The sequence below is a fragment of the Anarrhichthys ocellatus genome, unplaced genomic scaffold (genome assembly GCF_004355925.1).
Source record: "Anarrhichthys ocellatus isolate YVR2014 unplaced genomic scaffold, GSC_Weel_1.0 scaffold1116, whole genome shotgun sequence".
Classification (NCBI taxonomy): Eukaryota; Metazoa; Chordata; class Actinopteri; order Perciformes; family Anarhichadidae; genus Anarrhichthys; species Anarrhichthys ocellatus.
The window spans coordinates 1-13,453 of NW_022281090.1; the positions used below are offsets into that span (position 1 = coordinate 1).

The 13,453-nt window shown below is 42.7% G+C and overlaps 1 protein-coding gene across 3 annotated transcripts; it reads right to left on the minus strand.

Moving 5' to 3' along the window:
- Window positions 1–46: 46 nt before the first annotated feature.
- On the minus strand, window positions 47–13,241 carry LOC116377312 (coagulation factor X-like). Of its 3 annotated transcripts, XM_031838926.1 has the most exons (6): window positions 12,914–13,241; window positions 4,253–4,347; window positions 3,996–4,165; window positions 3,790–3,814; window positions 3,266–3,379; window positions 47–2,074 (listed from the first exon to the last, which is right to left on the minus strand). In XM_031838926.1, the coding sequence occupies exons 2-6, from the start codon at window positions 4,308–4,310 to the stop codon at window positions 1,851–1,853; spliced, it is 591 nt and encodes a 196-aa protein (XP_031694786.1). In that variant the 5' UTR covers window positions 4,311–4,347; window positions 12,914–13,241; the 3' UTR covers window positions 47–1,850. The 3 variants fall into 3 exon arrangements, 2 of the variants coding, with proteins under 2 accessions (XP_031694786.1, XP_031694785.1); XR_004212195.1 differs by lacking the exon at window positions 12,914–13,241 and having other exon boundaries at window positions 3,266–3,472; window positions 3,525–3,814; window positions 4,253–4,577; XM_031838925.1 differs by lacking the exon at window positions 12,914–13,241 and having other exon boundaries at window positions 4,253–4,577.
- Between the last annotated feature and the right edge of the window lie 212 nt (window positions 13,242–13,453).

Here is a 13,453-nt window from a genome sequence, read left to right on the forward strand (position 1 = left end):
ACACCGTGAGGTACACTAAACACCGTGAGGTACACTAAACACCGTGAGGAATACTAAACACCGCGAGGTACGCTACACGCAGTGAGGTACGCTACACACAGTGAGGTACGCTAAACACCGTGAGGTACACTAAACACCGTAAGGTACACTAAACACCGTGAGGTACTGTTGAGAAAAACGTATACAAATTGTAAACACATTATCATATTGTGCTCGCTTGCAAATATACATGCATTAATACTTAGCACACACACAGATCAGAGACATAAAGACTGAACTAGGACAAAATGTATGCTGCTGGCTGCTTCCCGTTAGCATAAACAAAAAAGACCTAAGAAGGGCATAACGTACACACAGGGCCTCTTCCTGAAATCAGAAATAGAACGTCCCAACAACTGTCACAACCTAACTGTCATATCATGTGGGAGGGAGAATAGAACCCATAAATACTGAAGACTCTGGTCTCACTCTGATGCTTCTTCTCCGCTCTTTAACAGGGACACTTAACACTCAGTTTGCGCTCTCACAGAGACAACCCGCAGGAAACTTGTTTTTTGTCTCTTCTCAGAGAAAACTCAGTTTTCGCTCTTCAGAAGAGAACAGTCAGTCTTCGCTCAGTAGCAGCAACACTTAGCACACAGCCGGCGCTGTCTCACAGAGACAACTCAGCTGGCTCTCTTTTACAAGGGACCCCTATACAGGTCAACACTTAGATTTACGCTCCTCACAGAGAGAAATATACACTCTGGACATGGAGCATTTAGCATAATAATCCTTAGCTGAAATATTAAACATTCTAATCATTAGACGGGACATGAACTCATAGAACATTATAATCATTAGACGGGACATGAACTCATAGCATAAACCTACGGAACATGACATAATAGCGTAACCTTCGGGACAGTACATAAATATATCTGCTTGCTCACTTGCTTGATTGTTGTATAAGCCTGTAAAGGAAATAAAACTACTCTGATATCCCCACTCAAGGGAAATAGAGAAATCCAACCTTTGTCTTTGACTACATTTTTGTGCTCCGAGTGAACCCCCCGCTGACACAGCTTTAAGACGGGGCATCTTCCTGTGACGTGAAGGTGACTGTGTATTCTTCCGATAAAACTTGAGACTGGTGATAGACATTAAAACGATATAAAATAAAATAACAAGGCTGTTCAAAGTGGGGAAGTCCACCCACAGGTACTACCTGCCTCAGAGTAGTTAAATCGTCTACTTGACTCGGCGAAGTGAACCTACGTTAACCGGACCCCTGAACAAAAAATCCTCCTTGAAATCGTTGCCCAACATTGATGAACCGTAGTAAGGAATCTAGGGGGCGGGAGGCGGCAATATCCTGGTGTAACTAGATCGTCTACTGAAGACGAGAGGCCTAAAACAGACCGGCCGAGGCTCTCGTGTCATACTTGACATCTGATAACTTGATAGAAAAGCCCACCGGGGGTATTTGCTGAAGAGAGTTAACGCAACAGTACACTAAACACCGTGAGCTTACTCAACACCGTGAGGTTACTAAACACAGTGAGGTTACTACATACAGTGAGGTTACTACACACAGTGAGGTTACTACACACCGCGAGGTACAGTAAACACCCCGAGGTACAGTAAACACCGCAAGGTACACTAAACACCGCGAGGTACAGTAAACACCGCGAGGTACAGTAAACACAGTGAGGAATACTAAACACCGCGAGGTACACTAAACACCGCGAGGTACACTAAACACAGCGAGGTACACTAAACACAGCGAGGTACACTAAACACCGTGAGGTATACTAAACACCGTGGGGTACACTAAACACCGTGAGGTATAGTAAACACCGTGAGGTATACTAAACACTGTGAGGTACACTACTTACCGTGAGGTACACTACACCCTGTGAGGCAGTAACTGTTATAACCTGGGTTCTATGAGTGTTACCTGTCTTGGAGCAGCTTTGTCCGTCCTCCTCCAGTCTGAATCCATCAGCGCAGCCACACTGGACTCCAGCGCCCCCCCGCTGATCTCTGCAGTACTGCATGCAGCCGCCGTTTCTATAGTGACACTCCACCACCGCTACAGACAAGATTCATTTGTTCACACTTTGTTGCCATAGTAACCACAGAAAACTCTGTTTCTGTTATTAATTTGAAACGTTGACTCCTTCTGTATATATCTATATCTATATCTAGATATAGATATAGATATAGATAGATAGATAGATAGATAGATAGATAGATAGATAGATAGATAGATAGATAGATATATATATAGATATATAGATAGATAGATATATATATAGATATATATATAGATATATATATAGATATATATATAGATATATATATAGATAGATAGATAGATAGATAGATATATAGAATGATATAGAATGCAGCTCTACTGTTCATCAACATAATGCTGTAACCCAGCGATGTCCAGTAGTCTCCAGTGAGAGCAACAGCTGCTGCACGTTGTAACGCCGTCGCTTTAGTCGTCCTCTCCTTTAATACAACTCGTGTGTTCTTCTGGTGACGGTGCGTCTTGAGGCTCATACGTGACATCATTCGTTGGGATCCTAAAGGTGCTTTCACACCAAACGCAACGTGAACGCACCTTGAGAAAGTTCCTCAGACTGACATCTTCCACAACACTAACCTGCAGTTTGTCTCCACTTCTCTGTAGCATCTGTTAGCTTGTGTTGCTTTAGTTTATCTCTACTTCTCCCACACGCTGCATAAACGTAGTCTGAAGACTTCCGCCACTGTTTGTTTGGGTGATTTGCTGCATTAACGGTGTGTATTGCATTTAAGTGATATTTCAGACTCGAAGCACTCCGGTGATAAGAAAATTCGCCTTTGCAGTGGATACAAATAGCTTTGGTCTATCAACTCCGCCGTCTGGAAGAGATTTTAATGAAAATGTCCATGTAAGAGTTCCCGGTTCATGTGAGCACTGCAGCAGTCTTAGGGCCACCCCAAATGCTCTCATTGGTTGAGACGCGTGATGACGCCCATCCCAAGCCAATACTGACACAACATCCCGCCCCTCCTGTGACCCATGGTCCGTCTGTGTGTGTATTCAGAGCCAGTGAGCAACGGACTTTCAAAATAATAATAATAATAAAAAAACTGCGTTAACGCACGATAAAATAATTGTCGTCGTTAATTAATTTATGCGTTAACGCGATAATAACACGTTAACTTGCCCAGCACTAATATATAGATATATGTATATATATACATCATATATATATATAACCATGGTTACCTGAGTCGCACGTCTTTCCGTGGAACTGAGGAGGACAAAGACACAAGAAGTCTCCTTCGTCCAGAGAGCACAATCCTCCATTCAGACAGGGGCTGGTCCTACAAGGGTTCAGATCTACGACACAGAGCAGAGACACTCGAACGCACCATGACTACCTGGTTCAGATCTACGACACAGAGCAGAGACACTCGAACGCACCATGACTACCTGGTTCAGATCTACGACACAGAGCAGAGACACTCGAACGCACCATGACTACCTCTGAGCAGATTGAAGATCATGTGGAGTGATTGAAAGCTCCTGAACAGCTGCTAACAGCTACTGGACCCTGTGGTGAGACCGTTTTGTCAAATATTGTAAAAGTACCTTAAGATCAGATCAGGTTTAAATAAAGGATCAGCAGGACCACATGAATCCAGATCGGCAAGGTCACATGAGGATCTGGATCAGTTCAGTGAAGACCGATCCTCAGTCTGAATATTAGGAGCGTTTTTTTACATCATTTTGATGATGAATATACTCACTTGTGTATTTGTACCAGAACTCCAGCTGTGGAACCAGAAACTCAGAGTTAGTACAGTACTGGGAGTACTTCTGTGTACAGTGTGTTGACCTCTGATGTTGTTTAGAACACAAACTGTCCTCCAGAAGTCATATCACCATGTAGTCTGTTTTCAGTGGCCCCTGTGGGGTCCCGGGCCTCAGATTGGACCACAGCGGTCCTCCTTACCGTCTTCTCTCTGGTCTGAAAGATCTCGGCGGCCTCCTCCTGAGAGCAGACCTCCTCCTGACACTCCCTCTCCAGGTCTCCAGGTAACACCTCCTCCAGGAAGGAGTTGGCTCGTCTCCTCCTGGAGGACGAGAACAGGACCTGAACCGCCGAGGACCGGTCCAGGATCACTGAGGGGGGGGACCGAAGTCCTGGTGAGTACTGATCAAACAATACTCTGCACTGTACTGCAGTACTAATACATCGGTCCGTCTCACCTGTACATTGGATCAGTTCAGAGCAGGTGAGCAGAGTGAGAGTCCAGACCAGCAGCATGTCTGTCTATCTGTCTCTTGTTGTCTCTAACGGTCTCCTGTGAGGACAGACGGTTGATGTCAGAGGTAAAATGGACTCCAGCTGATCGTTGACCACAGTTCAAATATTGACAGACGTCACAGCAGCTCAAAGACCACAAGAGACCAGTTCAGCATGAAGAGGTCAAAGGTGATCCTGCTGGACAAACTAAAATAGGATAAAAACATAACCTGATTTTATTCATAATAATAACTTTTGGTTTATATTTTAAAAATAATTACCAACAAAAAGCATTTTAAATGATTTTCCCTTTTAAAATATAAAAACACACAGTACACTTGTAGTATAATATAGGTAGTGAACAGAGTACCTGAGCAGGTAGAGAACAGAGTACCTGAACAGGTAGTGAACAGAGTACCTGAGCAGGTAGAGAACAGAGTACCTGAACAGGTAGTGTACAGAGTACCTGAACAGATAGTACCTGAGTACACCTTCACTAATATCAATAACAGAGGTGGACCACCTCCATCACAAAGACCACCTATTAGATTATTAATGGGTTATTTGATTATTAGATTGATTTGGTCTATCAAATGTTAAAAAACAAAAACCACCAAGATCCCAAAATGGCGTCTTGAAACTGAAGACTCTAGATTCACGATGAAATGAAACAGACGCAGTACAAATGTGAGAATGAGTTTTATTTGATAAAAGTTGTGAGTTAAGGCTTCAGAGTGAACTCGTCTCATCTGATATTTAATAAATTTTATATAAACATGTGAGAGAGACTTTGAATTACTTTGTTACCAAAACCACATCGATGTCTTCACTGTGTTTGGTCCCTAAAGACGATAGTCTACTGGTTTAAAGTAAACTGTTTTTTTCTTGACATGAACTCAAACTTGCAGACAGACAGATAGCGGGACAGACAGATAGAGGGACAGACAGGGAGACAGACAACACAGCTTGTCTTCATCGACTGATACATTTGTCGCAGCAGAGTCTTCGTCAGACCGACCACCTGATTGGTTCAGGACGTCTGCTCGTCAGAATTGATCACTTCCTGTTTTTAAATCAAACATCAACTACAGTTTATAGAAAAAATAAATATGTTTTAGTACAAAAGTCTCCCAGAAGAAACTCAAAGTGTCCACAGTGTTCCTGTTTGGCAAATTGAAGGTTTAAAAGGTTCTGCTTCATCCTGGTCCAACATGTCCACGACAGACCGGAGGTTCTGATTGGCCGGCTGCTCAGGTGAGCTGGACTGACTGGTGGTCTACATCGGGCACGCATGGTTTCAGGGGTCATAATGGATTTGAGTCTTGACCCAGGTCTGGTATCAGGGAGTCTCTGGGTCACTGCCGTCATGAGTCTGGACCAACTTTCAACTCTTCTGTCCTTTGACTGAGTAAAGTCTGGATCCTGTTTGTAGGAGAACTGTGGAGAACCCAGCCCTGTAGCTTGGTGTTCAGTCCACAGATGATGTTCAGTGACATCATTGTGGTCTATCTCTTTAAAAACAATCACTTTAAATGATAATAACGAGCTCAGTCAAAGTGATTGATAACGTGGATTCACTGTAATAAAATGTTGAAGGTAAAAGCTTCACAACGTTCATGTTGTCTCCATCGTCTCAGTTATCACATGCCCTGCCCCCTCTGCCTCCTGGATCCTGATTGGTTGGTGGGTAAGATGACAAGGCACTACTGGATGATCTGATTGGTTCTGTGTGTCAAAGAGCTGACCGCTGGTCTAATCACAGTGAGCTCAAGATGTGATGTCATAGACTATGGTTGTGTTCAGACCTGCTGGTCAGAGGTCAAGTGAGGTCGGGTGGTTGAAGTGGACGAAGGAGGAGCGGAGACAGCTGACTCTATGACAACAAGAAGAAACAGACCGATTAAAGATCAGTTATCGTTTAAATAAGAGACTCGCATGTTGATTCATCATGAAGCATAATTAATATATATGTATAATAATAATGAAAACATCAGTGGGAGTTTACTGGGATGGGGTTCAACTCCCTGCAGTGTCCTGCTGATTGTATTTGGACTTACATGAAAGTTAACACATTTGCTGTTACTTGAACACTTTAATTTAACACTGTTTTCATTTTAAGTTCTTCTGTAACTTTAGATTGTAGTGTGAAGCATTCATTGTAACGTTTAACCTGATTGTCATGAAGAAGCTCTGGACAGATCATTTATACTAATGCCCACTGACATGGTTTGAAAATCCACTGTTATCTAACGTTTGCTCTCCAAGCATCTTAGTTTGCACATATTTAGATCAGAGAAGTCTTTTTCTCATGGTGTGCCCAAAAACCATTTCAATAAGTTCAGTGTTTGGGCCGCTGTAAATACAGAATCCTGCTTACGTCCGTGCTTATCAGTAGGTGGCGCTATGACTATGAGTTAATATTGGCATGCAGAAGTCCTAAAGCCATGACAGTCAACAAGCATGTCAAGTTTGTGACAGTTTTGACAAAGTACAGTTGAGTTGCAACAGCTTGATGGATGATGGCGAACCATGTAAAATGGCCGCCACACCACGTCCATATTGTCCAATGAAACCTCAAGCTTTTAGTAACTTTTAATCACTAAGGTCTTTAGATTGTTCTGACCAAATTCTAAGCTGATCTGATTAATTCCCTAGGAGGAGTTCGTTAAAGTAGAGCACCTGGAAATGGGAAAAAAACATGAGAAATTCATACAAAATTAAAAATGGCTGACTTCCGGTTGGGTTTTGAGCATGGTCCCATACTTTTTTAAGTTTAGATGTGATACACCTGCTTACCAAATGTTAAACATCTAGGTGAAACGTGCTGCGAGGGCTGCATCGTCGAAATATTGTAGGGGGCGCTATCGAGCCGACTTGCCACTCTGAAGCATTAAAATCACATTAGATAACTACATTCAGGATTTTAAATGTGTGGCAAGTTTTCTTATGTTTTGAGCATTTGTAGCCTCTCAAAAGCACCTTCGTTTTTCACGACGAACACTGCGTCGCCACGGCAACGGCGTTCCACGAAACATCAAAAGCTTCATGAACTGGCATTATGAACTTCTTATATTTGTGTGGAACTAATTTGATGTTGATCTGATTTACCTACTAAGAGAAACAAGCCAAAGTATAAAGACTTTAACTTCCTGTTACCAGTAGGTGGCGCTGTGACTATGATTCAAAATTGACCTGCAGATGTCTTCAGGACTGGAGTCTAATCAAACATGTGAAATCTGGTAAAGATCTGATGATGTGGAGTCGAGTTACATCAGTTTATTTCTTCATGGCGAAGGATTGAAATTCGCCGAACCGCCACGTCGCCGCCCTTCAACAACTTTTTACAATCTTCACAATGAAGCATTATCAAGGTCTTAAGGCTTTTCTGACAACATTTGAGAGGGATCTGATTAATCTGTGAGGAGCAGGATGTCAAAGTACACAACCTATAACTTCCTGTCGCCACTAGTGGCGCTATTACTATGATTCTAAATTGTCTTATAGATGTGTTCCGGGTCAGGATGTTATGACATATGAGCGATTTGGAGCAGATTAGATTCCACTCCACGACCTATGAACATTCCCGTCAGAATCACACACTCGCGCTCACGCCCTTGTTATGGTCGGGCTCAAGGTGTTGCACGAGTGATCCGTTGTATTCCACATACCCCCAAAGCTTCCTGTGCTGATGACGACACAGTATCTTCCCCCATTAAAATGTGTCTGATTAATGCACGCTCTGTAGCAAACAAGGCTCACATTTTAAATGACTTGTTCACAAGTCATAATTTGGCTTTTTTATTTCTGACTGAGACCTGGCAACGGAATATGGAATGTGGACTGTTCTTATGTTGGGACACCGCGTTTGACAGGCCGCGGTGGAGGTCTCGCCGTGGTCTGGAAGAATCAGTTTTCCTGCCAATTGGGGAGCACAGAATCTTATACTACTTTTGAACGACAGCTGACTAAAGTGGGTCGGCTAAAGCCATTTTACTGTGTTTTAATTTATCGACCTCCAGGTCCTGCAGGTCAGTTCTTATCAGAGTTCACAGACTTTCTGGCCTCTATTATCAAGCTAGACAAAGTGCTTCTGGTTGGTGATTTTAATCTGCATATCAATGATGCCACAGATTGTACAGCCACTGAGTTTCTTAATACTACTGAATCTTTTAATTTCACGCAACATGTCTCTGGCACCACTCACAGGGGTGGTCACACCTTGGACCTTGTGTTCTCCCTGGGTCTTGATATTGATCATACACGTTGTGAGGACCTACTGATCAGTGACCATAAATGTATTTTCTTTGATCTTGCTGTAAATGCTGACCCCTTGTGTCTGAAACGAACATTCCACTCCCGCATTATTACTCAGAGTACAGCTGATCAGTTCTCAATGCACTTCTGCTGTGATATTAACACAAATCCCAATGATGTTGAACTCTTAATACAGTCTTTTAATGAACATTGCACCACTTTGCTGGATAAAGTGGCACCTCTAAAGGAAAGGACCAAGGCTGCCTACAACACTTCTCCGTGGATGACAGACGCTGTCTGCAGCCTGAGACGGAAGTGTCGCAGGACAGAGCGGCTATGGAAAGCCACTGGGCTAGAAGTGCATCGCTCATATCTCAAAGACCTCAGAGTTTCTTTTAATGCTGGAGTAAAGGAAGCTAGAACTGCTTATTTTGCCAACTTAATCTCTTCCTCAAAAAGAAATCCCAAGATTTTGTTTGACACAATTAATAGAATTGTTTCACCATCTGTCTTTACATTACCATGTTGTTCTGTTGATGATTGTAACAAGTTCCTTACCTATTTTATTGATAAGATACTAGCTATTAGGTCTGGTATTCAGCCTGGGATCTGTTCATGTACATGTAGCTCCTCGCAATCTCCTGCTGTTCTTGACTCTTTCCAGCCTATCAGCCTTCAACACCTGATGGACTTAATTAACAAAATAAAGCCATCATCTTGCCCTCTGGATGTTATACCATCCTCTCCATTTAAGAAAGTTCTGCTAATTATTGTTCCCTGCAGTAACATCTATTGTTAATTCCTCATTGTCTACAGGAATTGTCCCGTCCTATTTTAAACATGCCACTATCCAGCCTATATTAAAGAAACCCAACTTAGATCCGGCATTGCCTATGAACTACAGGCACAAATCAAAACTGCCTTTCCTGTCCAAAATCTTAGAGAAAGTGGTGGCCAACCAACTTACTGCTGCACTGGAGAGGCACAACATGTACAAGTTCCAGTCTGGGTTTCGCAGACAACACTCTACTGAAACCGCTCTCCTGAGGGTTTCAAATGACATTCTCATGTGTTCTGATGCAGGTGACTGCTCTGTGTTAGTACTTCTGGACCTCAGTTCTGCATTCGACACTGTAGACCATAACATCCTGATTAAGAGGCTACGTGATTGGTTTGGCATATCTGGTATAGCAGTGGCGGGCCGTCAGGGCCTGCAAGGCCTTCTCTGCTGGCCTAAACAGAATCACAAAGCTATATCTATTTTATAATTTAATAATTTTTCTTAAATACACTACATGTATTGTAATTTATAAAAATATTTTTCCCATTATCTTATTTTCTCATTGCACAGCTACTGTCTTCCTCAGTTGCTCTGCTTCCAGTGCAGCTTGTTTTAAGTAGAGCTTTTATCCAATCAGATTTCACCCCTGTGTCGCTAGGTAAGAACAGAGGCAGAGGCCTGCAGAGTCTTACCTGCAGCCAGTGCAGATTAAAGTGAATGGGGACGATATTGTTGATTGTCATAGTGTTCAACCAATCAGATCTTTAGTTTGACATGTTGGGCGTATTCTTTGACTATCAGAGCCTGCGCACCAGCCTATAATGACGTCAGCATTACATGCCGCTCAGTGTCCGTGTGTAGCTTTCCCGCTAGGTGCAGAGTGTGCTGTGATTGGTCAGTGGGCGAGCACGTGACTATCGTGAAACAAAACTTAACAGCCAGCAGAGGCTGATGGGTAGTGAATCACATCACGTGATGCAGCTCAGCCAATCAAAATGCATTCTGACTGACTGAGCTGCACCATGACACAGAGGACTGAGACGAGGAAAGACACTGCAGAGCAGTACGGTCAACATTCAAGTTGTGAAAGTAAAATCCTATGATAATCTCTTTGGGTCGCGGCTTGTCATTAAGGAATGACGGTGGATCCCACAGCCAGACCAGCTGAGAACATTATATTTTCCTGAATTTAGGCTTTTGCATTTTCTAAATGCTCTAACATTATTCAAACGACTCGTACCGAACGGTTTAATACGAAGATGTACATAGTTACAGCCTTAAAAATGAATAATAGCTGTGACGCCATCATGTGGTTATAAGGTGGTATTTCAGCTGCAGGACAGCAGTGAAGGCCCAGGTATAAAATGCACGGTCCGCCACTGTGGTATAGTGTTAGACTGGTTTACATCTTACCTCACTGACAGAACTTTTAATGTCTCTGTGGGTGACTTTGTGTCTGTTACCTCTCCACTGTCTTGTGGCGTACCGCAGGGCTCGGTTCTGGGGCCTCTGTTATTTTCCCTTTACTTGTTACCTTTGGGACCGATTATAAAAAGTTACAATGTTGCCTATCATTTATATGCAGATGATATCCAACTCCATCTGTCATTCAAACCCAGCGAGGCATTCACATTAACTAGGCTCCTGGACTGTGTCAATGCCATCAGAGACTGGATGGCAGAAAACTGGTCACAACTTAACGACACTAAGACGGAGGTTCTAGTTATTGCACCGGATGAGTTTGTCCCTATGATCAAGCAGAGTATTGGTCCACTCTCCTCTGCTGCCCATTGCAACCTGCGCAATCTAGGGATTTTATTTGATTGATCCATGTCGTTTGACCCCCATGTTAAGCAGCTGTCCAGATCATGTTTCTTCCACCTAAGAAATATCAGTAAATTGAGATCTGTAGTATCAACACCTGAACAAGAGATGATCATACACGTCTTTATCTCTTCACGCATCGACTACTGTAACACACTTTTCTCATCACTCAGTGTATCTGCTCCTAACCGTTTGCAGGTAATCCAAAACGCTGCTGCCAGATTACTCACCAGGACAAATCGACGGTCTCACATCACCCCCGTACTCAGATCTCTCCACTGGCTCCCTGTAGCATTTAGGATACACTTTAAAAATCTCACTCTCATTTAGTAGGGTTGTCACGATACCAAAATTATGACTTCGATACGATACCTGCCATAAGTATCATGATACCCGATACTTATGATACGATACCAGAATTCGATACAATACCACAAATACGATACTGGTATATTTATCTATAATAGTAATAAATAAAACATCTGTACGGTTCCCTTTCTTACCAGCTTGTTCCTGCCCAGCTTTTTGAACACTTAACAAATGGCATTAATATTAATGTTTAACCTCTTCGCATCTTTTGAGCCTCTCTCATATTTCCACTGGCTTTCAAACACAGCTGAAGGGAACTCTGTCTCTGTGTTGCTGCTGACTCTGCTGGCATCTGTCTGACTGTCTGTGGGAGTGGGTGGATAAACAATGCTTCATTTACTTGCATAGTGAGTTTGATATTTTCACTTCATATTTTATCTTAATTCATGGAATAATTATTTTTCCTTAACTAAAAATAAAAATAATTAGCTCAACATCCACCCTCAGGCTCCACCAGCATGTTGCCATTTTGCATCAATTGTGTTTCATTTAGTACACTTTTGTGTGCATTGTGAGTTTGTGACCTCATGATCATATAGGCTTGTCGTCAAACTCGGCTAAGGCTACTCCTGTTAGGCTGTATATGGGAGATTCGGGGTGTTCATGTTTATAATCACATTTGCTTACCTGTCGTTCTTTGAATTTGAAAAGTTCGGGGTGTCTGTCTGAAAGGTGCTTTGCCATGTTATACATATTGCCTCCCTTTGTCTGTGTGGCTTTGAAACACTTTTTGCAAACGGGTCTCTGTAGGTTGCTGTGTGAGCGCTGGGCAGCCCCGCCCCCTTGCAGTCAATGCCTGCAGGCAGCATGACAGGGAGCGGAACAGCGAGTGCGCTCTGATCACACGCTATTTTAATAAAGTATCGATACTAAAAATATGCAAAATCGTATCGTTTTTAACGTACAGGTACCGCGGTACCTTTTTAGTATCGATATACCGTGCAACCCTATTACAGAGCACTACACGGTCAGGCTCCTACATATGTAGCTGATCTACTTCACCCCTATTCACCCGCCCGCACTCTCAGGTCAAACGTTTTAGGTCTTCTGTCTGTCCCACGCACTCCCCTTAAGACACATGGTGACTGAACTTTTGAGGCAGTAGCACCAAGGCTGTGGAATGCTCTGCCTGCACCTCTACGCTTTGCAGATTCTGTGAACTCATTCAGAAATCAGCTCAAAACTCACCTCTTTAGACTGGCGTTTGGGTAAAACCCGTGTCCTAGACCTGCTTTTAAACCATGTTTTCATTTTGTATTTTCTGTGTGTATGTAAATTATTGGCCCTATGGTCACATTGTGTTTTTTATGTTTGTAATTCTGCCCTGTTAAGCACTTTGTGACTTATGTCTGCAAAAAGCGCTTTATAAATACATTTTACTTACTTGCTTACTTACAATGTACAGCCGAGTTACAACAACTTCCTGTTTCGTGGCGAATGGTGTTTCTTTGACACCACGGATACATAGTACGATAACTTTTTGATCTGAAGTCCATCGGGTCAAATCTCTAGGAGGAGTTCGTTGAAGTACGGCGCCTTGAAACGGTCAAAAAACGTCATCAAATTCAAAATGGCCGACTTCCTGTTTGGTTTAGTGAATAACTCCTAGAGGATTTTTTGTACGTCCCATCACATTACACCATTACACGTACCAAACTTCATACAGCTAGGTGAAACCCAATGTTGGGGCTACTCAATAGGGGGCGCTATCGAGCCAATATTTCACACCACAGCTGGACACCCCAATCAGACTGCAATTTTCGCAAAAAAATAATTAAAAAAAATTTCCAGTATCGCAAGCACCTCCTTTTTGCAACGAAACACGCAGAATAATAACAATAAACTAGAAGAGCAATAGGTCCTCCGCTCCGACTACGTCGGTGCTCGGGCCCTAATAATAAAAACATCAGTGGGGTTTGAACCTAATAATAAAAAC